Source organism: Falco peregrinus, chromosome 10 (assembly GCF_023634155.1).
Source record: "Falco peregrinus isolate bFalPer1 chromosome 10, bFalPer1.pri, whole genome shotgun sequence".
NCBI classification, from domain to species: Eukaryota; Metazoa; Chordata; class Aves; order Falconiformes; family Falconidae; genus Falco; species Falco peregrinus.
The window spans coordinates 20,346,271-20,372,006 of NC_073730.1; the positions used below are offsets into that span (position 1 = coordinate 20,346,271).

The window sequence follows — 25,736 nt, forward strand, 5'->3', positions numbered from 1 at the left end:
TTAATTTCCCTCCAGCATTTGAAACTGAAGCCTGAGATTTAGCCCAAATATTTGACTACCATAGAGAACATCCATATATTCACAGGAAAATGATAAAAAGTTTAAAGTCACACTCATGACAACTTGAGTGAATTGGGAAATCAATATGGAAGATTATTTTTCAGACGTGACTATATGTTACTGAGTGCTACCACTGTCAAACCGAACACAGTAAACGGAGCACAACTTGCAGGACAGCTTGCGTGTTTCACTTGACACTTCTGTGCACATGCACCAGGAAACTCCCAGGTTATTCCCATCCCCTTTCTGTTCAGATTCCTCACCCTAGGAAAAATGCACTGGGAAGAATACTTCCCACCAATCCTGAACTTACTCAGGCTTGTAGTGTAAGCCAGCAGCAATGCCCATGACTGATTTGTGCTGGCTTTTCCACAACTGTCAGTATAGGTGACTGGTGACTGCTGCCCGTGTGTGGCCTGGAGCACAGTAATTCCTGTGAATCTTCATTCCAATGCACCTTTTGTACTAAAACCACTTGTGTTGGCATTTAGGGACATTGTTTAGTGGTGGACTTGGCAATGTTAGGTTAATGGTTGGACTCTATGATCTTAAAAGATCTTTTCCAACATAAACAGTTCTATGATTCTATTATTGGCTCTTCTGACTGATTGTCTGCTCTGAATGACAGTCACTGTCACTAAGGCATAATGTAACTTCTGCTTATATGCATATATGCTTCTGTACACATACATAATGACATATAATCACCCTGGCACTTAATAATTCTGGCATTTTCCACTGGATGCATTTTACAGGTGGGAACTACGGCATTCATAGGAAATGTTTAACTCTGCCAGGGAATGTAGAAGTTTTCCCTCTTCAGTTCTCAAAACAACATATATTTACCTTTGTGTCATAATTTTGTAGGCGTCTGGAAGGAAACATTCTGTGTTCTCCATCTGGAAAGGGTCAGCATCACAAATCTTGTCATCTGTCCGTCCATAGTTAGCACTTTCTATCATAATAACATCGCTTCCTGGACACCGGAGATCAATGGAGTAGCCTTCGCAGGAGAGCTCCCTCCGAACCAAACCAAACGGTAGTGCTGCTCGACTGAAACCTAAAAAAAAAAAAAAAAAAAAAAAAAAAAAAGGGAAAAAATCGAACTGAGCCTAAAGGATATATTGCATTGAACTTTTCTGTCACATAGGCACTAACTCTCACCAGTGTGCTAAAGGAAGTACACCTTTAAACACTGTGACCTGGTACCATGTTAAGTGAGGCATCTTTCTTGAAACCGTCACATCCCTACACTGCTGCTGCTGTGTCCTTACTCTGGGAAAGGAGGAAATTCTTCACTTCTTCTAACCCTGGCCAGGGCAGACAGCAATACCTGTCTGCATGCCTAAACTGCATGTTCGTCTTTCCTCTCTTTTCTCTCTACTTCTTTCTCCCCTCTTTGGGCACAGCCAGACAGGCTGTGTCTGAAAGCAGGAAGCAGCAGAGCACGCAGGATTTGAAAATGCAGGAATGACTTTAAAAAAACCAAGAAAACCTAAACCCAACAACAACCCCAACAAAAAACCCAAAGCCACAGTTCCAACTTCATTAGTTTTTCTTAATTTGTATCTTACTTTCTCCAGGGAGAGTCTGTTTCTTTTGCATAGCTATTTTATGTCCCCAGCACGGACATGTTTGTGCCACTAGATCTAACACACATGCTGTAACTTAACCTAGTCGAACTTCAGTGCTCCTTACTGTTGCTTTTTACATAAATTAAACCACAGATAGGTAAGATTTTGAACAAATATATAAATGATCAGTACTGCAAACTGCAGATGTGTACTATATTAAATCTCCCTGTCCCTCCCAAAAATGATAGATGTGTTTCATAGAATTCTTATTTTTAACATGTTTTTCTGCATGAGAGAATTCCTAAAAATAGGTACCTTCTCTAATGAAGCTGTATGAAATACTTTAGAAAGAAAACAATGATTTGGATATTCATCCCAATGTTTTGTCTTTTACAGACACCTCTTTATGCAAAAAATACATAGCATTAGAACAATGTATCTGTATACCACACTTTCTTGTACACAGCTACTGGTGGATTATTATTAAATAGATTATTTCTGTTTCTCACAAAATGTGTGCATTACTGCCTTTTGGAAGACAAATTGGGTAACGTGGTAGTGTTAAATACCTATTTCTTTAAAACAGTGAATCCCTTCTAAATTTTCAGCAGAATTACCTATGTTTCCTATTTTAACAAAAAATCATCCTAATACAGCAGCACAAGGTCATTAATATTTCAGTGCAGGCTGCTGAAGACAAGTTGTGACACCAAACAGCTAGTAAGTATGGGAAGTTGGAGTTCTACAGTGTTTTGAAGGCAAAGAAAATAAACTTTTCTTAAAAAGTATGATGCATTAGAAAAGGCAAGGAAGCAAGCATCTAAAAAGATCAAGAACAACCTGAGATAACTAACCCCTTGATGGTAAACTTTCACACGAACCAGAGGCTGTCACTTTTTCTATTGAATTAATGATGTGTGGATTAAAACGCCTACCGTACAAAGACGATTATCTGTTAGAACTGCAAAGACGAGCTGTTGGAAAAGATCACGCCAGTGTCGGGATGTGGCTCCCTGCCAGCCAGAGCCCGTCTTCCCGTCTGCCCCTCCGCTACCTGCATGGCCCTGCCTTCCCCTTTGCACCAGCACCAGCTTTTGTCCGACTTGTGTAGTAAACTAATGCAAGGGGCTGGTCTGACTCTAACCTCCCGCTGCTGCAGAAGAACCGATGAGGTCTCTGAGGACCAGCTCCTTGGCCAGGCAGGAATCCACCCCAGCACAAGGGGAAGGTGAAGACCAGAGCGCAGTAACTGGGTCTGCCTTTACTTTACATTTCATGGAACCATATCCTACATGAAACCAGTACTGTCACTCTGCCAATATGTTTCAGTATTTGTTAATAAGGGAAGAAGCCATATCACTGTGGAAAGCACCACAGAGTTCCATCTCAAAATCACTCCTGGCTGTCGGTTTGGCTGCACATGCCGTGTGCAATCGCAAACACTGTTATTAGAGGCTTGCTGAAGTATCATGAGCAGAAAGCTGGAAAGAGCTAAAACACGAATCCACCACATTAACACCCTACATGTTCCTCCCATGCAGCAAATTAATACAATGAAGACAGAAGCTGCTCACGGCTCAGTGAGGGCGTGAAATGGGCACAGAGAGGGGTACGCACAAAAGCCCCCCCCACGCATGCATGTAGCAGCTCCTTTCATTAATTACCATCACGACAGGCGTGGTGGGACCAAATATAATGCTGCTAGTGACTGTCATTCCTACATCCTACCACTCCCGTCAAATTTAATGCCGTCCACATAAAGCTCACCCCTCCATCGCGCGGCAATGGTGCCTGTATCTCCTGCACTCCACAGGGCTTCCTCTGGCATCAGCAGGACCTGGCCGGGGGAGTCCCCATGCCCCCCCAGACTGCTGGGTTTGGGGCAGCAAGCGGGGGGAACAGCAGCCTTGGTTGTCCAAAGGGGAGTTTTGCAGAAGGCAGGCGGGGAGGGGCAGGGTGGGTAGGATGCAGCTACCGAGGTGTCGGTGGCTACGCATGCAGTGCGGCTGCAGCAGCAGGTCAGACGTATGTATCGTTACGGGGCCGGGGCTGACAGACCCACACCGAGCTACCTGTGACAAGCACAAAACCCTTACTGCAGATCCTGCAGCACGGCCTCCATGTCTGCTAGGAAATACCCTGAATTCAAATACAAGACCTCCGCAGTTCGTTACAGAGATCTGCTGCCTGTAAACCTTATTTCATCATCTATGGCAAGTGCTAAAAGTACTAGAAATGTGGTTTATCCTGCAATTTTCCTCCCTGCAGACATCCATGAGAAGTTCTGTATTAGGATAAACATTAAAAATACTAGAGCAAGGTTAGATCGCTTCACAGGCAAAAGGTGACACACCTGAGATTGTAATGCAGGTGTTAGATTGCAAAAGCAGCAAGCAGTAAAGCAAAACAGTGCAGCATGCGCTAGGTGGGAAGACTGCTCTAAGGAATCTCTATGGCACAAAAAGAATTTTAACTAAATAAACGAAATAAATGTAAAGTCTCCTAACAAAGCTGCCGTGATCTTTATGGTGAAGTTTTATTTGTAATTTTTTTCTATCAACAAAGAAAAAATAAGCGTATCAACAAAGTGTAATTCAATCCATCTTGCAACCCTGACAATCGAAGAAAGAACTAGTGGGAGGCCCTGTGAGCGAAAAATCAATATTGCAGCTTTGTGCCGTGCAAATGTGAATACTGCCAAATAGCAGTGCTTAGGGTAAAATGAACTGTTTTGCTCCATTTTCTCCTCTCTGAACAAATGATTTTGAAACGACAGCTTTTTTTGGAGCTATAAAACATCAAGCAATAACTCCCTGCGCTTTAGGCAAGTGATTGGAATAAATACCTCTTGGCAACAGGTGCAATGACTTAGGACTGAAATTCATTTACATTCAGGAGATAATTCCTGATAAACAGATGCACTGCCACAGGATGGAAGTTTGAACGACCAGCATCTGAATGCTATTGCCGGCTTCTGCATCATTCCAGAGCTTTTTCAATGTAAGTATGTGGCTCTGTCAATAATTACTGCTGTCACTGGTAACTTTCTATCTCCAGTGCAATTTCTCATGAATATTTTCAATACTGTATTTTCTAACCATCCTGCGTTCAACCTGCAGCTTGCCTTACTGTACCTTGCATAAACCTATTTTGTTTGGCTGTCCTCCTGCAGCTGAAGTCAACATTCCTCATCTTCCTGCTAATTGCTTCAAGGCAAACTGTGCCATGGATGACACGGCCCCTGCTGTCTGCCGCCCAAAAAACCCAAAGTGCTTCCCGACTGCAAAGACCTTTCTGGTGCCTGGGCTGGGACTTCCAGCGCAACCTAAACATTAACTCAAGTAAGCATCTATTACCAGATGCAACATATGCCATCTCGGATTCATTTGCGTTTGTATATATTAATCAGTGTTGTGTGTGTTGTTTTTTTTTAAAAAAAAAGAAAGAAGATTAATACCTAATGAGAAAAAGGGCATGGCTTCTGTCCCGCTGACTATTTTGATTATAGAAAAGCTTCCTGGCAAACATATGTTTCCTGCACATTTTATCTGCTCACAAATTAGTTGAGTGCAGACTCTTTATTGCAAGAAAAAAATAAACTGCTTTTGCAAAATCACATTTCTAAGAAAAAAAGGTAGAGGGGTTTTTTAGTGGCAATATACAATCTTAAATGCTTTATTGTAGAATCCATGTAGAAAAACAGAGGAAAAAAATGTAAATGAAACATCACAAACAAAACTCTTTCCTCTTATACTTTAGTCCATGAAAGGAAAAAACACAAGTCCCATGAAAGAAATGTAGCTCAGAACCGTGTTTCAGAGATATTTTAAATTCACATTTGGCTAAAAATTGTTTCATGTAAGTTTGCAATGCCTTATTTACTATTTTACTGTCTTGGTTCCTTCATAGAGACGATTTGTCTTTAGAAAGATAACCTAAATTTGTCAAAGTGCAAAGAAAAGTTAATAATTCACAGCATCCTGCCCACTAGCATGCCATCTTTTTGAGCTGTCAATATTAAGAGTGTGTGCTAAGTTTGGTAGATAAAAGCAAAAAGGCACCACCACATCTGAATGTTCACCCCATACAGAGGAAAAATAGTGGAATGTAAACAGGCTAACATCAGTACTCCTCAACATCAGAAGCAAGGAACCTTTGATTAAAACTTAAAGCACAGAGAAAGTCAACATGGAAATATAAAATTATTTCAAAGAATGCAGATACTGGAAGAACTGAGAATCCAAAACAAATCTTTGCAGAAATAAATATATATGTCTCTGCAAGCAAGGAAATAGTACTTCTTGTGTTACTTGGCTCTAACAGAAAGGTCTTTTGAAAAGAGCACATCTTTTCAAACAGAATGTTTACAGTTGTCTCTTTCACAATCTCTTTTATTTTACGAAATCATGCAACACGATGATTCAAGTTCTACACAAGATGAAGTGCTGCATCTGGGGCAGCATTTCAATAATATATGTTCAACAAATGCAAAGCCCGATGAAAACTCTGCTGAGAATCCCCTCCCTTTCCCAACGAAGCGCGTACGTGAGCGCGTGGAGGGTGCAGAGACAGCTGAACATACTTTGCCATCTGAAAATCATGCAAATGCTCAACATGGGCTCCACAAAGCTTTTATAATTCCGCAGAAAAGCCTTAGCACCCTGCAGTTTCTAAAGAAACCCATGAACTATGTCAAGGGAGACTTTTCTCCCCATCTCTCAGCACTGTATAAATTTCACACAGACAAGCGTGTTATTTTGTTAAACAGCTTTTAAATTATCCAATCCTGGTCAACAGATCACTACCAAATACTACAAAGATAGAGGCAATTTAAATGACAACTGTGCTTTCTAATTCTATCTTTGAAGGAAAAAAGTCATCCTGGCAAGCATGTCTATTAAAAGATTACATTGGCACAGTAAGAGCTTCTGATACTGCACAGAGGTCTGGAGTTCACAGCACTCAGCTCTTCTTTCAGGGAAACCCGGCAGCCAGCGCACAGCCAGCCCGAGCTGCCGCCCGGCAGACAAAACCCCACTGTTCAGTCAGGGTCAAATTAGGCAGGAAACGATCATTTCCAAAATATTCTCCTGCAGCTGTATTCTTTGCCATTTTCATTTAAGATGCTGGAAGGAGGGGACAACTACAGAAAAGGGATTATGTAGTGAAGGAAATTATTTTCTAGCAAGAAACATCTTCCTCATTTTAACTCATTCGTAGAAATGGAATTAACTCAAAACACGGTACATGAAAGGATGCTCATTATTTGAACTTCAACAAGGAGGTCCAAAGTCCTAAGGAACAGACTTCACAGTTTAAATTGCACTGAAGCAAAACAACTATTTCATTGAACAAATCAGCTGTGAGGGGTGATTTTTAACACTGGTTTCTAGAATTCAATTTCTCAGACATCCCGTTTCATATTTTAGTTAGCTAAAATCTGGAAGCCTGTCTCTTAAAAGATTGAAATAGGAATTGCTATCAATAAAAGCTTTTAGGAATTTTAAGTAATTAATGGTGGCTTTTTATAAATATTTTTACATGTTATTAGATTTGATTTAACCTTTAAAAAATTACGATGTTCAAAATCTGTCAAATTTTAGTGTTTTTCAAATTCAGTGTGAGCAGCAGAATTACAACTGTACGTAATTTTCTGTAATTACATACTCAATACTCGGAGTACATAAACATAAAGCAAGGTATGTCTGATTAATGAAATTCAGGACAAACTTCTGAGTTACGCCCTCTGACTCACCCCAGGACAGCTCCTGCCTTCTAGGTTCACTGAAACTTATTACAATTTTCCTTTTACCTTTTCCAGTCTCCATGCAATTCTCAAAAACATCCCTGTGAGGCTCTCTTCAGCAAAAAACGAGTCAGGGCTTACCTGCTTTCTGCACCTTGTTGAATGACTCAGCAAAGCCTGAAGTGAGCAGCAGCACCTCAGGCTTTTAATGTAACACCGTCGACTGGCAAGGATCTCATTCAAATTCTCCTAAACAGCTCTCATCTCTCATTCAACAGGGCAAGAACATGCCTCTCCAAGGTAGCAGAATTAAGGGGATTTTTGGATTGTGTTTTTGTTGGGGTTTGTGGGTTCTTGTTGGTGTTTGGGGTTTTTTTTTGTTGTTGGGATTTTTTTGGTGATCGGGATTTTGGGGTTGTTTATTTTTTTTTTTGTTAATAGCAGAAGAGAAAAGAGTGCTACATTGACAGACAAGTACACCAAAGTCCTTCAATCATCTGGAACAACAACAGCCCAGACAGCAGCCATGCACACATCCCCACATTAGTCCATCATGTCTCAAGCCTATGGGAAAAGAGAGAGTTTGGTCTTCAGACCCATTTAATCTTTCACCTGCCTGCTGAGGCTGCCACAGGAGTGCTAATTAATGCTCAACGTGAAAACAGGCTTCTGCACTTTGAAACCGGCCACACTGAAATGGGACAGAAACCAGTAATTCCTTTAATGAACGTCACCAAACCAAAGCTTGGTTCCTGGCAGCGTTTTAGCAATGCCTACATAAGGCAGATGGAAACCATGTGATCTAAACATGAAAGTCTAAATATCTAGTGTAAAAATATGTGTGTTGTTCAGTTCTCACTTAGAACCAAATTTATTCTCATATGTATGCACCTTTCCCATCCCTTTCAGTGGGAGCTCTATGCATGAGAGCAAAACTTTGCCCTCATATCTAAAATTATCCCAGTTTGAAACAGTATTCATCTGTCAATGATACTTCTTTTCTTTTGCCAGCCAGATGTCTGTTCTCAGGCTGCAAGAATCTCCTTCCTTTTTTCCTTCAGATCATACACGCTTGATCCTATGCCAGCTTGCAAAAAGCACTCTACCCTTTTCTTTCTTGCCGTTAAACACATTGCATCTTCAAAATTTCTCAAGGCAAATAAGTCCCATGGTCTCTGTAAATCCCCCTCACGGAGGTTATCTCCAGTTTACCAACTGTGAACTCTGAGCACACCACCTGTCAGGAAGGAGAAGCTTCTGAATCAGAAACAACCTCTGAAACAGGGAGGTAAGACACACAAAGGCTGGTGTCAGAAACGTTGTGTCAACAGGATTTCCCATTGAATTATTTCCTCTGCACAGGATACTGGTAGCAGAATAAAAATAAATATTCTTTTATTTTCTATAAAATCGTATTTTGACAACAATTTATATTTCCAGTTATCTTATTCATTTTTGATTGGAAACCCTGGGTTGAGGAGGGGCAGAGGAAGAGGAAGAAAGGGGAATTTCCATCAGCAGCATTCAGGGTGAACAGCTGACAAAAGAAACATGGGGGTTTTTGCCTCATCTTTAAGAAACCCAAAGCCTTGTCACTTCAGCAGTTGATAGAAACCATGCAGAGGTGTACCATTTCCTTGGGAATATGTGCACTGGTGAAAGTTAAATCATTCCAGCAGGTGACACACTGGGTGCCAATAAATAACCCTTGGTGTGCTGTGTGTATCGCCTTCCTGAACGGGTTATACCCTAACCTGTGTTATGAAAGCAAAACATTAGATCTCACTAGAATGTAGAAACTAGATCCTGATAATTCTAGGTCATTTTAAAGAAAATCTTATTCTAAAGTGCCAGAGTTTAAAATACCAAATACAGACCTAATGCTAAAAAAAAAATTAACACAGATTTAATTAAAAATATTGGATGATTTCTACCACATTGTAATATTTGAGATCACAGTTGTAAAATTACAAAGGGGCATTTACTTGTTTACAAACAGAATTATACAGACATTAGAAATGGAATCAAGCAAAAATGTAAGAGTTCATATACTCCCTTTTATTTCAATGAAATGATGGGGTGGAGTCAATTGTCACAGTATAATTTACAGTGGAAAAATTATGTGGTTAATTTTAATGACGGCAAGCCACTTAAAGAGTGCTTATGAGTATGCAAATAGCACAGCAATCCCCCTCCTCATTCAGTATAGCTTCTGAAACATTTCTGAGGACTCGAACCACCCATGGAAACATAAAGGCTCAAGATCTTGCAGGCGAAAACTGTTAAACCAAAATACACAGCCATCACCTTTTGAAAACAAGAAGGGCAATGTGATGAACGTACTTTCAGGTAAATGTGCCGTCACTTCAAATATTCCCACAAATAGATATGAGACAAGAGTAGCAAGCAATCTTGGAAAATGCCTGTCAGAGCGAAAGGCTCTCTTTCTGACCTTACCTTCTCTGAAACATTTGTGGATTTCTGAAAGACTGTTATAGAGCGGAGAGGTATATACCATGCATAGTTTTTACAACATACTTTAAGTTCTGGCTCATTCCAGGAATTGTGGAATAATCCTATGTTGATACTTGACAGCATGCTCTAAATAATAAATTGCATGAAGAAAGGAAAACTATTTGTTTATCAATAAAAAGGTAATTCAACAAGTCCTAAGGAATATACGCAGTTCTAACATCTTTCTTGGGCAGCAGGGAGCAAGAATGGCAACCGAGGTACCATTTCCTGAGTAAATAAAGGAAATATGCACCTCAGCAACCCTGTCAAACTGCTGTTAATCACCTATAAAGGAACTGCATATCCATATGCCTCACTGCAGATGTGAAAGACAAGGGAGATAAAGTGACAGGATAGCTAAATTCCACCTGGACTCAAATTCAGGGCTTCTGAATTTGGATTCTGGTTTTTAATCCTGGAATTTGTGTCTCCCACCCCAGCTGTCGCAATGTGGATGTAAGCATGCTCTCAGCTTTTAGCAAACTAGCTAAGGAGAGCTCAGATGAAAGAAATGAAAAATCACAATCCCCAAAATCTCTCTCCGAGTACTAAGACAGAAAGTAAACAATTTTCCATAATTATGTCATAAGAGTTCCATAATTAATGCTATTTACATTAGAAAGTAACAAAAGGGATGAATACACACTGTAAAACAACACAGAAAGGAAAACTTTGCATTTGCTAATTACTTCTATTTAGCAGCACAAATCTAATAGCTGAAAGACTGTGCTTCCAAAGTTGTTCATTGATCTTCATACCACCAATAATAAAGGACTAGGAAAGCTCTGCACCAGACCGCAGAAAAATCGTCATTAGGTGCTCAAGTATAAGCTCAATAACTAGCAAAACAGAAGTACGGCACCGTTACTACAGACATGGAAGGTAATTTCCTCAGTAATTAACGTATTTTGCATAGTGCTTCACTGTACCAGGTCACACCATTCTTTTTTTAAAAAAATCTTTCCCTGTGTGTCTAAAGCAAGTGTTTGAGGAGAAGGCAGCTGTGAAGTATAAAAGATCTGATTGCTCCACTTTTTTCCACACCAACTAAACCAACACTTTCCTACCGAAAGCACCGTGTTCTCGTGATACATTATTTAGGCGTACAAACAGACAGACGGTTTCTGCAAGTCAGAGGGGGGGACAGCTCCTGATCTCACCGCCGGGCCGGCAGGGAGCAGCGGGGCTGCCCAGGAGCTGCGGGTCCCACCGGGCTGCCGCCTCCTTGCCACCCCACAGCAGCAAAGCCAGCCTTGCCCAGCCTGCTGCCAGCCTCTGCTCGAACCCACCGGGTCCCTGCGCTCATCGATCCGTTTACATTGTTGTTTCTTCTACAGCGGTGAGTTTTATTAATCAAGATAATTTCCAGAGCGAGCTCAGAGCATGATCAAAGCAGTCGTTATGGCAGCGTAATTGAGGAGGGAGTTGTTAATCTGCTGGGGATGCCAAGGAGGGAAGGAAAAGGTTAGGGGTGTCCAAAGGAGGCAGGAATGAGCAGGTGTTAGGGTAACTATTTAAATTAGGAATCCTGACATAATCATTTATAATGGAGGCTTTAGATTCCCTGGAAGGCACTAAAGCTGGATATCCTATCTACTCTACTCAGTAAGCAAGCTGCATTTCTTTCGGCACAAACAGTAATTTTAGTAAGTCTACACTGCCACAAAGCAAGCTGTGTTTAATGAAACTGTTCTCTGCGACTTATACTATCCCATGGTACTACTGCAGTGCCCTTTCCATCTCTGCCACTGCTGAACCTGAAGTCCAGATCTTTACCGGCTTTCAGCAATGTAGGGCCCATGCTATCTTTAATTACACAATAAGGACAACGTTTGAACTCCAAAATACCAAAGAACCCTATTTTTCACAATGGTTTTCACATACACAAGCCTCTAGAAGATTACAAGGATACTTTATGAATCAAGTGCAAAATACAGAAATAGTATTATCTCTCACTGAAATGCTGTCATCTCTGAAGGATGTGTTGAGATCCAACATTATACAACTCTTCATAGTAGTAATTTCGTAATATTTTATCTACTTGAAAATAATAGGGAATTTTCAGTAAGCAAAATCTTAATTACCCCAATTAAGTTCTCATCCTGCATCACTAATGTCACTGGGAGCTTTGTCATTAACCTCAATGAGTGCAGGATAGATTCCTTAGAATTTAACCTGGACACTCAATATTCTTGTTCTAATGAAAAATGCATTAATGAGCTTCATTAGACTACTCCATTTTAAAGATGCATCTTCAGCAGCCAGTTTCCCTCAACAGCCTAATGGGGCACTGGTGCATTTCTGAACTGGGACTCGACACAAGAGTGGCTAGGTCACTGCAAGTCTTTTTATTGACTCAGCAAGCTCAATGAGCTTCATGCTTAGCCCACCAAGGGATAAGCAACACCTCTTGACTCACTTCAGGAACTCCCCGAGGTAAAGATGACAAAACGTGTATAAATTTTTTAAATTAAAACTGGGGTGGTACATCTGAAAGAGTACACGTAGTGAAATAAACACAATTAGAACTAAAATTCTTCCCTATAATTAAAAAATGACACATTTTTTCTATATGGTCTGCATGCAGGATCCTCAACCCATTTCAATCACTACCTTTTTTCCAGTCATCTACTGGGACACATTATGGGAAAACTAGTGATCTTCTGTGACCTTCATTTTATTTTATTAAATGCAGCAGACACCTCGTGCTGAATACGAAATAAAAAATATGCAACCCAGTAAAGTACTTTAAGAAAAAATGCCCTTTGGAGAACCCAGTTTCAGTCTTGATATATAATGACACAGATTTGCCTATGACATTTGAATAAAAATCTCTGTTATATATATTATTGTGTTCAAAATTCTATTCTGAATTACTAAATTTAGAACAGGCCCTGTAGATCACGATTCAGTCAATGCTTTATAAATGTGGGAAACGCATATTTGAAATACATGTGAAGGCAGAGCAGACTACCTGCACTTCCCACCTTTAGCCACATTTTAGGAGAGAATTTCTGTTTTCAAATAGCTATCCAACCGGTAGTAGTAAAAAGCCTCCCAAGTATCTTTGTTTACACAACAGTCGCTGATGTATTGCTAATAAAGCCTTCAAGGAGAAAATAATGTGAATTGCCCAAGCAAGAGAAACTAGCACTTGCAGGTACCATTTTATCTTTCCCATAGCTCTAAGGACAATCGAGAAGTATCACTTGTTGCAGTCCTTGCCTTTGAAAAACTGGGGGTAGGGAAGGTGGACGGGCAGGTGGTGAGTGCAGATGTCTATTATCGCTGCTAGTAAGGGCAGATTAACAAGTCATCACCCAACATAATACCCACAACTTCAGTTAACTGCTGTCTAAGCAACCTGCCTAAAATTCCAAATGCTAAATTCCCAGCCTAATTTGTAGCTGGTTTAAAGCTGCATCAGTTTGGGATAGGTGTAGCTGGTTGTAACAATAGCACGGGGGTATTAAAATTTGGACAGGAGGGGGGTTATGGAAATCTCTCTCCTTAATTAAATCAGAGAATGAGAGTTTGAAGTGGTAAATAATAAATCACAAAGAATCCTCAATCTGGTTGTCAAGGAAACCAGTATGCCTCTGCCATAATTGCTGTGAGCCCAATCTTGCCCTTTTTGACACCAAGCCTTATCATGCATTCTGGTCAGAGACTGAGAAAGTAGCTTTTCCATTCCTCTCAGGCAGCCCTGTACCGGCAGGGAGCTCGCCCGAGCAGGGCTGCACCACGGCGGCGCTCAGCACCATCCACCTCCCGCCCACAGAGGGTACCAGAGCAGGCAGCGCCGGCACACAGCCATCACCTCCGGGGATGAGAAATGGGACCGGCCAGCCTGGCCATGGCATTGGAAGGTCTCAGCAGCTGTGCTTACTAGAAAGGCACTTCTAACCCACTGTTGCTAACGTCTTAAGCCTCGTTATCGCAGCTTGTCACAAGTCCCAGGAATTTCTAGTTCCCTTGCACCCCTGCTCCCCAGAGCACATCCTTCTGGAAGCAAGAAACAGCCCTTCGTTTCACTCATGGACACGTAAGATGCTTGTGAAAGAGACGAACAGGGAAAGGGAAGTACAAGACAAAATAAATGCTTTCAAAAGCACAGTAACATAGATTAAAATTTGACTCCATGCCAAGCTGTTCAGATAGCTTACTGCATCATTGTCTTTTTCCTCTGTGATGATAATTACCTTTTATAAACATAACCAAACTTGTTTTTTCCTTCTGTTTTTGGTGTAATCACACATCACCGCTGGACACGCACCAAACTTTGAGCATAAGCAATTCCCAGTACTTCAACACCAGGAAGGCCAAAAAGGGGGAAAAGCTATATTAGTGTCTCTATCTCATCCTTCAAGAAATCCTGAAGCTGGTTTTAAAGGAAGTATCTTCAAAGTAAGGAAATAGGAGGAACAACAGGCAAGTACATTATGTTCCCAGCTGACTTCAAGCAAAAGAAAATCCAGAGAGACAGAGGATTGCGGGAAAGAAGAGAAATTAAAATCTCCTTTTCGGAACTACAGAGAGAAAAAGATTATCAGATAGGTTTCTAAAGGAAGAATTGCAACTGATTCTTGTTTGAAATGCTGCAACTAGTTGATTGTCTCCTTGTTATTTTACCAATGGATAAATCTTCTTTCAAATCCTAATCCTACTGCAAGCAAAACACCACCACCATCAATTTCTTTAATGTATTTAAATGTTTAATATATTTAAATTCAGTGTTAGCAAAATACATTAAAAGTAACAAGGCTGATAAATCCCGGTGATTTTAATACTTTGGTGTATGCCATTCCAATGATCTTTGTTTCTTTCAGTACTTAAAGAATGCAAAGGATTCAGCTCAAGATCCACATTTCAATGGAACGTTCTGGATATCTGCTATATAATTCCTGAACTTTATCTTGACATCACACCTGGGTAAATGTCATTTACAAATTTATTTTTTATCCATTACTCAAAGGGGTATAACGTGTTAACAGCGCTTCCTTCTGTCTGGCTACTACTCAAAGAAAGCTATTTATTTCATTTTATTGACTCTAGCAACTGTCGTACCTTTTTTGATTTTGGTTGGTAGATAAACCAAGCATCTCAAGAAAACGTATGGTGCCACACAGTTTTTCTGCTGTAATATTCAACCCAACACAAGCTAAGGATGTTAGTAAAAACCTTTGTTCCTCAGATCTGTAGACAAGCAATACGTAAAAAGCAATAAATGCTTGTTGCAGAGCGGTCTCAGTCAAAACACAATAAACCCTTCCCCAAACCCAACCCAAATCCCATCCATATTCCTCTTCCCAGGAAGCACAGTGTAGGTGTTTGTAGCTATGAGAGCTCAAGCAAATTCATCTTTGATCTTTGTTCCTAAACAATTCATAGGATCATAGTTCATCATGAGATAATTCAGGCTGAAATGGACTCCTGCCTCTTCTTATTAGCTCAGAATATTCTTTAATCCGAATACCTCATCCAGGTATAAAACCTAAATTACATATAGGAAGAATTATTCCTACATAATTTAAAAATTGAAGCCCCTATATTTGTCATCCCTGTTTAAAAGGCACAATTATGGATTAATTATAGCAAATTACAATAATGCCTATTAATATCTGTATCACTGTATATGCCTCTAAAATTCGATCACCTTAAGAAAAAAAAAATGAAAAAGATAAATAAAGGTTTCCATTAGAAAAGATAATGCAAAAGCAAATGAATATGCCATTTGGGTATAAACATGCTCATTTGCAAAATACACATGTAGCATCCATCAGAAGGAAAAAGGCCTTTAGCTGATTTACAGATAATTTACTACGGCACACTCTTACCACTATTTTATTCTTATTTGAAAAATCAGTCTAGATTCCTGAGCACAGTGACAGCACCAGTTTATTTTTATGTCTTTTGCTAAATTTCACTGATCTTGAACCTTTAGGGCTAAACATCTCTGTGACAATCTATTTCTGTCATCCAAGAGTTTTTGCATCCTTCAAGATTCAAAGAACGGTGTAACCCGCTTTCCCAGTGACACAACATGCTGGAGAAGGAGTTCAATATTACCCAGACCCTGCTCCATCATAATCCACTGTGAAAAAAATACCTCCATCTCTTCTGTTGGTAGGAAGCCATAACAACCTGGTATTTCTCCTCTGAACAATTTTCCAGGTGGTCAATTTGATTTGTCAGTTCTTTATAATTTTTATGTCCTCTGTTTGAGCAGTCTCTATCCATCATCGTTTGTCTTCACCTTTTTTCCTTAGACTCCTGCGATTTTGAACAAAAGCCTTCAACCCTCTTACTCTCTGCAACACTAATCCCTGGACTTCAATAAACTTTGCTGTTATGCGAGGAGTTTTTGTAAGGCATTATTGGGTCTTACTCTGAAACCAACTTGTTACTCGTATGGTATGAACCGGCACGGAGGCAGTTTGTCCTGTCGCAGTGAAAACCGAGGGCGTCCCATCCCTTGGTGGCTGTGCCAGCCTGCACGGTGCAGCAGCGGGCACGGTGCCTCCCTGCCTGCCGCAAGCTCCAGTGCACCGTTCGTGCTTCAAAGTGGCCAAGAGCTGCGCTGCGAGCTAGCGCCAAGCCGACCAACTGTGGCCACACCTGGGTTTATTAGGTTGGGTGAGGTACTACTATGCCGTGGATAAGCAGTTTCTAAACAGTTCTGAGCTGAAATGCAATTTTAATATGTCCCTGTACAGTATCATTCAGAAATAGCCACAACTCTCTCCTGCAGTAGTTATGAGAAATGGTTATTAATTTTAATTGGCTTAAGCTAGCTTTTAGGGAAATTATATCTTCAGGCTTCATCACCTATCTGAATAGCCTCTTTTTGCAGTTACCATTGCTATTCACCTATTAAGAAATACAGGCAATACGTTCTGTATTTCCTCACAGCTTACCAACTATATTAAGCAAAGATGGCTGGAAGCAAAACAGAAATTAAAAATTAAAGGCACTTTGAAACAAACTGGCTGTGATGCTCATTGATAGGCAACTTATCCATAGGCCTCTTTCTGGGAGAACAGGACAAGACTGAAAACTCCAAAACAGCAAACCACAGCATTTCCCTTTGTGAAAACTGCATAAACTTTATGTTCAGGAACAAGCTCTGGGTACAGGGCAATGTTTCAGTGACTCTCCTTTCCCAATTCTCCTTCCAGGCCCCTGATGGAATTAGATATAGTTTGCAATCCCCCATTCAAAACAAAACTAAAAATTTTCCTTGTATCAGATTCAACACAAAAACATCCTAGATACACAGGACTGATAATTTTAAAGGTTACCACTGCTAATGCTTTTGCAAGACAAAATGTTTCCCATTGTCATGAGAATTGTACGGACTTATAAATCAGAAGCCCTTCAATTTTTACAGTTCAGCTTTAAGCATCTTCTCTTAGTCTTTGGACACTAACGCTGTAACCGCCACAGGTGACAGTATCAGAAGAAGAAACGAGGGTCATCTCACCCAGGTAGCTAGTGAGAAGCTTTACGAGGGCTCTCCCACCAGCTTTCTTCACCTGCATAGCAATAAACCAGCCCATGGGACAGAGACAGGAGCTAAATTTGTTCAAGTCTTGCTCAGTAGGGTTGCTGGAACTAGGACATTGCAGAACATCACAGTCGAGGCAGTTTGGCCACAAAAAACAAATTTGGCACCACTATGAAACACCTGACAGTCTGGAGTCTAAAACTTAATCAGTTCTGAAGGTCTGTGCTTTATGAAAAGTAACCACTAAGACACCAGCAGAATAATTCAATGAGGTGGAATCTGTGGCTTCAAGTTTTTTTTCTGAAAATATCATATTTTCTCTTAGGCTTGCAAACAGTTTTCACAAGTGGCCTTTACAAGGAGTAATTTAGTAAACAAAAAAAAAATACCTTGTGAATTAAAACTACTTTAAATAGAATCCATTGTGACCACAATTCATATTAACATGGCAAGCTCTTTACAGAACGCCTTTTCAAGGAAAGAAATATATTCCTTGTGTGTTCAAGTATAGAGCCATAAACCATATGAGACCCTATTTATTTCAAATTTCCCATGATGCCATTTACTCCAGCTTTTAACCTTTTATGTGACATTGAGCTATTTTACAATCATAAAATAGTAGAAAAAACGACCTGTTAATTTGAAAGGGACACATTACAACATCTCTCCCCGGCACTATAATATTTTAATTTCTTTTTTCAAGGCAAACCAGTTGGAAAGTGACCATCTGCTAGTCTCTTAGCACTATTCAAGCAAAGTAATGCACAAAATGTCCTCCTTTCCCAGCAAGAGTAGGACCATTAACTGAGAGGAATTTAGGATATTGTCATGTGAGTTTAACAGATTGATTTGCAACAAAATAAAAACTCAATGTCTTTAATTACTGCTAAATATACTTGGTGATACAAAACTGCTGTGTATTGTGTGACACCTAGAGCAGTACAAGAAATCTGAACCTTTCCAAGAAATAATTTAGTATTATCAAATTTCCTATGCAAATTGTGTTCTTCTATTTTGAGCGTTCAGCTAAATGCAAGCACACTTTTACAAGTACAGTTCTATTTCTCACTTCACAATACACAATGTGCTTTGGACACCGGGTAAGTTTTCAGTATCACTTAAGGTTTTGAATATTTCAAAACAGTTGATAATGGCAGTGAAAGAGGGAACTCGGCAAGCTCTCCAGGCTGATAAATATAGAACTTTTTGGATGAGTAGAGCTCAATGGAGCCATAATCTTGGCTGGCACCTGTACATGATACTGTAACACATACAGCTAGAACTGCAAGTTTGTGAGAATAAATTAAATTAAATTCACATTCATGTTAGCACTTTAAAAGATGTTGTCAGTACAACTTTGCATGCATGCAAGCCACTGCACTTTTGAAAGTTTTACCCTAAATGTTTAGAATTCAAGCACACTGTCTCTAAAGGTTAGGAGATACACCGGCCGTATCTTAATCGGTCTTTATCCACATTATTCATATCTGTACTTTCTCAACATACCTAACTGAACTGCAAATTAGGCTGAAAACGAAGTAACTGCACTTCAAATTGTTAAATTCTAAAAGAGTTTATAGTATCTTGAATTGTGAAATATAGCAGATGTCAAATGCCATTACCAAAATGTATTCCACAGTTGCCTTAAATCTGCAGTATATTTTACTTTAAAAGCATTTTTCTCTTCTTCCTCTTCCTAGTCTCTCTCTCCCTATCAAAAAATAATCAAGCAATTCAGGAATTTACACTAGTAGTAAAATACCTGCTAAATATAAAAGACTTTCTCAGCTGTTTTTTGGAACACACAGATCTTTTTGTCCAGTTATTAATGATGTAGTCATATCTATTTGCCCAATAAATGTGTAAGTCTTACCGCTTTCCTTATTTTTATTTATAAATTTCATAATGGCAGTAAGGCACTTTAAACTGTGTATTTCTCAGGGAATACTGCACTTCAGGGACCGTTAAAAGTCGCTCTGCCTTCAGCCTTTATCACCCTACGTGAGGTACAATAAACACTGAGAAATGTGCTGCCTATTGTGTGCCTTGTTATAAAGCTCCTGTCCAGCAATTCTGCCCTTTCTGCTTGAATTTCCTTTCTTCCCATGCCTTTCTCAGACACGTTCTCAGCAAGTCTAACTGATTCCTAATGATTTTGTATGACAGATTGGTGCTGAGCAGTACAGGCTCAAGTTATGCAACAGCCTCATTCACATGGCTACAAACTCACCTACTCTGTACTCCGTTAAGTCACAAGTACGGAGTACTGCTCACTCCTATGCTGGATTCTGGCCCTTTCTGCCTAAAAATTTGCACTATTCCACAAGAAATTTCCTGTGCTCTTTTCTTGGCATTGAGTTTTCCCAATAACTATGTATTACCAGGTTTCAACTAGTCGAGTAGACCTTGCTCACAACATTTCTTGGGATTCAGGGTACACTACTGATAGAAATTCAAGGAAGACTGTACATCATTCATGTAGCTTCTTTACCACAGGGTCAGATATTTGGGTGGTGTTTTGCAAGGTGCAGAGAAAAGTCCTAGTCAAGCAGTAAACTGCAAAAGCTATGCAGAAGATGGAGTGATCCTCCAAACGTGCTTGGATGCCATGTAGGAATTCAAAAGCAATTTTTACCTACGATTGCCTTAGTTCTCGGGCTGGCTGAATCAGACAAGAGGGGAAGGCTAGATGACGCACAAACTTACCTTGCTGTGAAGACAGCATTATTAATTCTCTGTGTGGCTCTAATTCTCATACAGAAAGCCAGACACACACATAAATAAGTATTTACTTGCCGTTATGCTAATTTTGTTAAAAAACGTCAATAGTTGATCAGCTGAAAAATATGTGCAATTTTGAAAGGCTTTTGAAAACATACATGTCTGACTTGACCTTATGACCATTTTCTCCTTCAGGCAAACCAATATTATAACCAGAACAACATGAGAGGATGAACATTGTTGGGGAGTTGCTCACTGTGCCTGTCATACCCCGTTAATGCAACTTTGATTTGCCTTTGTTCTGACAGTAGCAAACAGCTGCTTGTAAATGAGCCACAGTCCCTGGGCTGCCTCCCATTATTCCACACTTTTGTTTGACAAGGTCACTTGCTGTGGGGATTTTGGGGAGAAAGAGTATGCAGCCTATAGAATTAGAGTTAAACCACAGGCAACCCAGCTTGAATGCTCTTATTATATTTTTTTTCATAGCACCAGCAAAGCAAGAATAACAAAGAGAAAATCTTTTGCTATGTGAGCAAGTCAAACTTTTCTTTTTCCTGTGTTGATTTCATAATCCTAAAACTATCTTATAAAAAGCAAGTCATGTTTCCATAAATCCCCTTTCATTCAAATGTTAACAGGATTTATATGAAAGATGTATTTAATTACAAAACAGGATTAACAAAAACAGATTAATATTGTTTTGTTCATCCGCTACTACAATTCATCAGGAGACAATACCCAGCTATAGCTAACAGCAACTCCGACAAACGCTGCAAAAACATGAAGAAACAATCTGAAAGATTTATGCCCGTTTCCACAGGAAATTGATTTATTTTTGATGGGAACTGAGACAGACTAGTCTTCCAGAAAGAAAAGCATTTCATAAGCAAATTACTGCTATGATAGCTGCCCATTTAAGGACAAGCAGACGTTTCTTTGACTTGTAACTTTTATAGCATTGAATTAAACTGTAAAATCAGTTGACGAAGACATTAGGATAGTATCTGGTGCTATCAAATCATCCCGAACCTTCATTTTACATTTTGACCTATGATCTTAAAGACAGTGAAAGCTGTCATTTAGGACAGCCTGCTTCTTTGTGACAACTGTTGCTTCTGAAGCCATACAGGAACAAGAAATAGGTGGTAAATATTCAAAGGGATGGCTGATACTAGGGGAGGAGACAGCCAGTGGCTGTCTGCAACCACAGATGAATCACAGTGGAGCACTTTCAAAATTTACGAGTGAAGACAGAATAGGTGCTAACTCTAAAAATGTCTTTCAGGCTCTTCAAGGAGGGTCACTGAAAACAATGAATGGAAATCAATCCAAAAACCTCCCCCGGCAGCCAACTGCACTATTCCGAAGGGACAGTCCCACCCGATTGTTCAGGCTTTTATCTCATCAGCCCAAAAAGTGACTGAACTCTTCCTGCTCTTAATCGTTTGCTTCCTAGTTTTTTGTTAGGCCACTGGAAGAAATAATGTCTTCATCACAAAGGCCTCTGCATCCGCACTGAAAGAAAAACTTACAGACATTTCTGTAATCTTTGATTTAATTTCCACGTCTCCTGGTGTTCTCAGCAAAAAAGCACGACAACCTTTTGGCAAGTTTACACATCTTCCCTGGATAGACTGAAAACTCTGACTGAGCTTGGAAGACTACATTTATGACCATAGGATGGGGATAGGCAGCCTTCTCCTCTCTTCCCTCTTTCAGATAGTTCAGCTTAAACCTCGCTCTTCACAACAAATCCTTCAACAGCCACCTACGTGCAGGGAAGAGAAGTCTTCCCAAGTTTCAGCTGCAAGTAGTTTCCCTTGTCAAATGCCGGTTATAAAAGACATCGTTAGTGACATACCTGAAATATTCTAACTGAATTACACTTGAATTATCCTCTGCTAACAAGCAGACATCAACAACAACAGAGTCTAATGATAGCTCATGATGACAACACTCACTTTCCAATAAGGCATGCTGAATCCTGGTAGTTGACTGCCAGAGTGCAGGATGGGAGGTTGTTAGCCTCATCAGTATTCAAAAGCAGGCAAATCACTAAAACTCATTTACATCCTTCCATCTTTCTTAGTGCATGTCAACAGCAGGTGGTCTATCGATACTACCTTTGAAATAAGTAGGTGGTTTAAATTGCCTTCAAATTTCAGTAAAAACCCTGAATTATAGAATAGACCTTGAGTCTTAACTTTCCTGTTTTCTTTGTGTGGGCTGTAATAGAACATGAATAAGTACGGCACTTACTTTGTTCATATTTTAATCTACATTAAAAAATAAGTTTTATACATAAACCTAGACACCTTAATCTTGAACGTTAGCAAAGACGGTCACAGACATAACCACCTCAGCAAAGCGAGTTACAGAAGTTTATTTGCAAAGGTTTCAGTAAAATCCGCAGTGATTATTAAAGATTTCTATGGATGATTTTTTTTTTAAAAAAAAGCACACATTTTTAGGAAAAGCAGATGAAGACTGACGCTTGAATCCTTCAGTACATGTGTTTAAGTTTCCCTGCTGCTAGCCCACTGGAAGCTACTACTCTGAATAGATAACATTCACTACACACATCCGCGGACATATGTCTCCTATTTTTCTCTGTGGCGCTGTGACTGTTCCTAACAGCCAGTTTAAAAACACAAATGTCTGTTGTCAATCAGGACCGATTTCTGATGATGTGAGAAGAAACACTGCCTAAGACAGGAATCAAGGACATCTTCATGCCCAAAAGAGTACACAGCCAGCAGTAAGCAACATCACAAATGTGTTTATACAAAACCAGAATAGATTAAAGTAACTAAAACCAGCATTCGGTTGCTTTTCCTCTGTGATGTTTGCTTTCACGTTTTGACAACTCCCTCAGAATTTCTGTGCAATTCAGTGTCCGCCAAGATTAATACTTTGATGTCTGGCTTCAAACTTCTATAAAGAATGGTGCCTTTTGAAAGCAAACGCAGAGGTCAGTAACAACTCCCCAGACTCCGCAGATTATGCTAAATTAGCTCCCAGATTTTGGAGAGCGGGTGGAGAAAGCGTAGTACACTGTCCCAGTATCCCTGACAGATGAAGCCAGGGCTGGTCCCCACAAATCCATTACAGCCTGGGAGGGTTCGTTTACTAGCCTATCTGGCCTCGGTTAACCATCAGTGAAAACTGGCACGCACGATTCACATTTAAAGATTTGGGTAAGGTTCCGTTGCTAATACACACACATATTTGTTTATATGAAGGGGATTTTCCTGTTTGGAAAGAGGTCAGGATGCTGAAGGTGCCCCCTGTGCAACCAAGCATAAGGGAGCATGCACTTCACAATGAGTTAAAGATTGTTTAAAGACCAGGACAGTCATTAAGCTGTATTTACTGTCTAGACAGGAATCGCTCCACCTAACCATTCCCAAAGGTTGTTAGCATTTCTAAGAATTAAACAGCAGCAGGAAAAGGTTAAGATCAACTTACTAATTAAGTTACACTCACAGAAATTTGGAGAGGGGAATGGAATGTAAATTTAAATGACATCCCCCAGTCTAAGTACCAATCCTCACATGTGGGTCTTCCTCCACGAAGAGAAACCTTAGGACTGAGCAAATGTATGCAAGGTTGATGCCCAGTCACAGGGCTGCACAAAATGCCACTGGCTTGAGACAGATAAGAGAAACCCCTTTAGAGTTTATCTAAATTACTGGTACACACAAGCAGTGTTTTCATTTTACTTCTGTACAGTAAATCTGCTGCCTCCTGGTAAGTACATCCTGTGGTCATTTTTAGCTTTTGGTGTTAAAAGGTGAATTCAAAGCAAGGGCCAAACAATGAGGCATGTTCCGTGCCTAAGTTATGATGTTAATTGTATGATAAAAGCAGAGATTTAGGTCACTTCCATGCTGCTTAGCAAATTCCCAAGGGTACCTGACAGGAAAACAGAACTCCTCCACCAAGCTCCGCTGGCAGCAACCAAGATAAAAGAGATCCCTTCTGGTGACAAGCATTACTCAGAAATTCCTTAGCAAGCAGTGAGACAGGATTGTCTGAGAGATCCCTCACACTCCCAGGATGGACAGAAGGTCTTCTGCTTTACCGGTTCACGTAGGTGGAAACCTTGAGTAAAGCTCAGAGAAGTCTTTGGTTTCGATTACCATATGGTGCTTCTGTGTATGATATGCAATATTGTTTGTGCTTGTTTACATACTGGAGATTTGGGAAGAGTCTGTTGATACAATAATAATTAAATGCTAAGCCAAGGAATAACTGCATGGGCAAAGAATGGGTGGCATGCAGAGCCACTGCCGTCCACACCTCTAAAAACAGAACAGATGAATGTAAATTAAACTGTTTAGAATCATTTTAATTGTTGTTTAGATCAAAGTTCAACTACTTAAATTGTCAGAAAGAAACCTATATTTAGACAACCAATTTATCCTTCCTTACATCTGTATCTTTACTATTGAAGAAAGGATAGCTCACCGATTACCAAATATATTGATAAACATTGATTTTAAACTGAATTTGCACTTCCCTTTGCCAATTTGTAGATACATCTACCTCAATGATATTTCCACTGAGATTTTTACATTCTTCCTCTTTTGTTATACTGTATTTTTTTTCCTTTTAATTAAATGAGTATAAAATCTTACCCTTACTTATGTTGGACCTTTTTCAGGGAAAAGCATACTGGAATTCAACTAAACATGTACTTCTTCAAATCTGGTGGATTATTGCCATTTAAATTAAGTTATCCAACTTGTTTACATTACAAATGTACATACTAAAAAAGCACAGCATTTTCTGGAACAAAAAATCTGAATTGTCTGGGTTTGGTGACCAAGTCATGCAAAATTTGAGAACCAATTTAATCTCATCCTCTTACATCCAAAAATTTAGAGATCAGAAGAAAAAAAAAAGATTTGTCTGCTTTCAGTGTTCCTAGAAAACTTTAACTTTTAACAAACTTGTCAGAGAAGTGGGAAAAACAGAATAAATGGAAATTAAAAATAAATCCCCCACTATTTCCATGCCTGCAGACCGCAGTACTCATGGCTAAAGCTAGTTTAGCACCTCCCAGAGTCTTGTTCCAGATGAAATCGATGCTTTCACCATTCCTCTTTCTTAGGGAAGGAAGAAGCAAACTGGTAGCGCTTGAACATTTCTTATTAAATGCAAACCAAGAGGTGCCTGCAAGAACCACAGCAGCGCCAGCGGCACAGTGGAGTGCCTGCCCGCCGCTCCCTGGCCTCCCCCTGCCCACCTTCCCCCCTCCCCAGGCACCCGGGAATTAACAAACCCAGCGCTGACACCTGACATCACTACTGCTAAGCAGACACTAATGACTTTTTTCTTTCCCCACCCCCTTCTCCTACTTCCCTGTGGGCAGAAGTTGATAATAAACTCTGTGTATGGCACTGGCACTCTTACTGGGGAGAAATAATAAACTCTGCAATTCCACCTCTTCTCTGCCCATCTCTCTTGGAGGGTAGATCAATGGTGAGGCCTACATTTTCTCTCCACCTCCCTCAGACAAAAGGTTAATAAACCACTCAGCATTTGCTTTTCGTGGAAATTATATGTGTGGGTTAATTAGCATTTCCTCGGTAACACATTAATACCA

The 25,736-nt window shown here is 40.0% G+C and overlaps 1 protein-coding gene and 1 long non-coding RNA gene across 21 annotated transcripts in view; one reads left to right on the forward strand and one right to left on the reverse strand.

The window, feature by feature from the left end:
• ADGRL2 (adhesion G protein-coupled receptor L2) overlaps window positions 1–25,736 on the reverse strand; it is a 394,136-nt gene that overhangs the window by 70,695 nt on the left and 297,705 nt on the right. For all 17 annotated transcript variants that reach the window (XM_055814914.1, XM_055814915.1, XM_055814917.1 and 14 more), the window contains one exon: window positions 907–1,120. In XM_055814914.1, the coding sequence (XP_055670889.1) occupies window positions 907–1,120 (214 nt within the window). The remainder of the gene's footprint in view (window positions 1–906; window positions 1,121–25,736) is intronic.
• LOC114012447 (uncharacterized) lies at window positions 4,300–24,708 on the forward strand. 4 transcript variants are annotated; one of them, XR_003554886.2, is made up of 5 exons: window positions 4,300–4,634; window positions 4,807–4,975; window positions 7,456–7,680; window positions 14,724–14,826; window positions 21,411–24,708. It is a non-coding gene; the product is annotated as an uncharacterized LOC114012447 (long non-coding RNA). The 4 variants fall into 4 exon arrangements; XR_003554884.2 differs by lacking the exon at window positions 21,411–24,708 and adding an exon at window positions 16,164–19,273; XR_003554883.2 differs by lacking the exons at window positions 14,724–14,826; window positions 21,411–24,708 and adding an exon at window positions 7,822–12,738 and having other exon boundaries at window positions 4,302–4,634.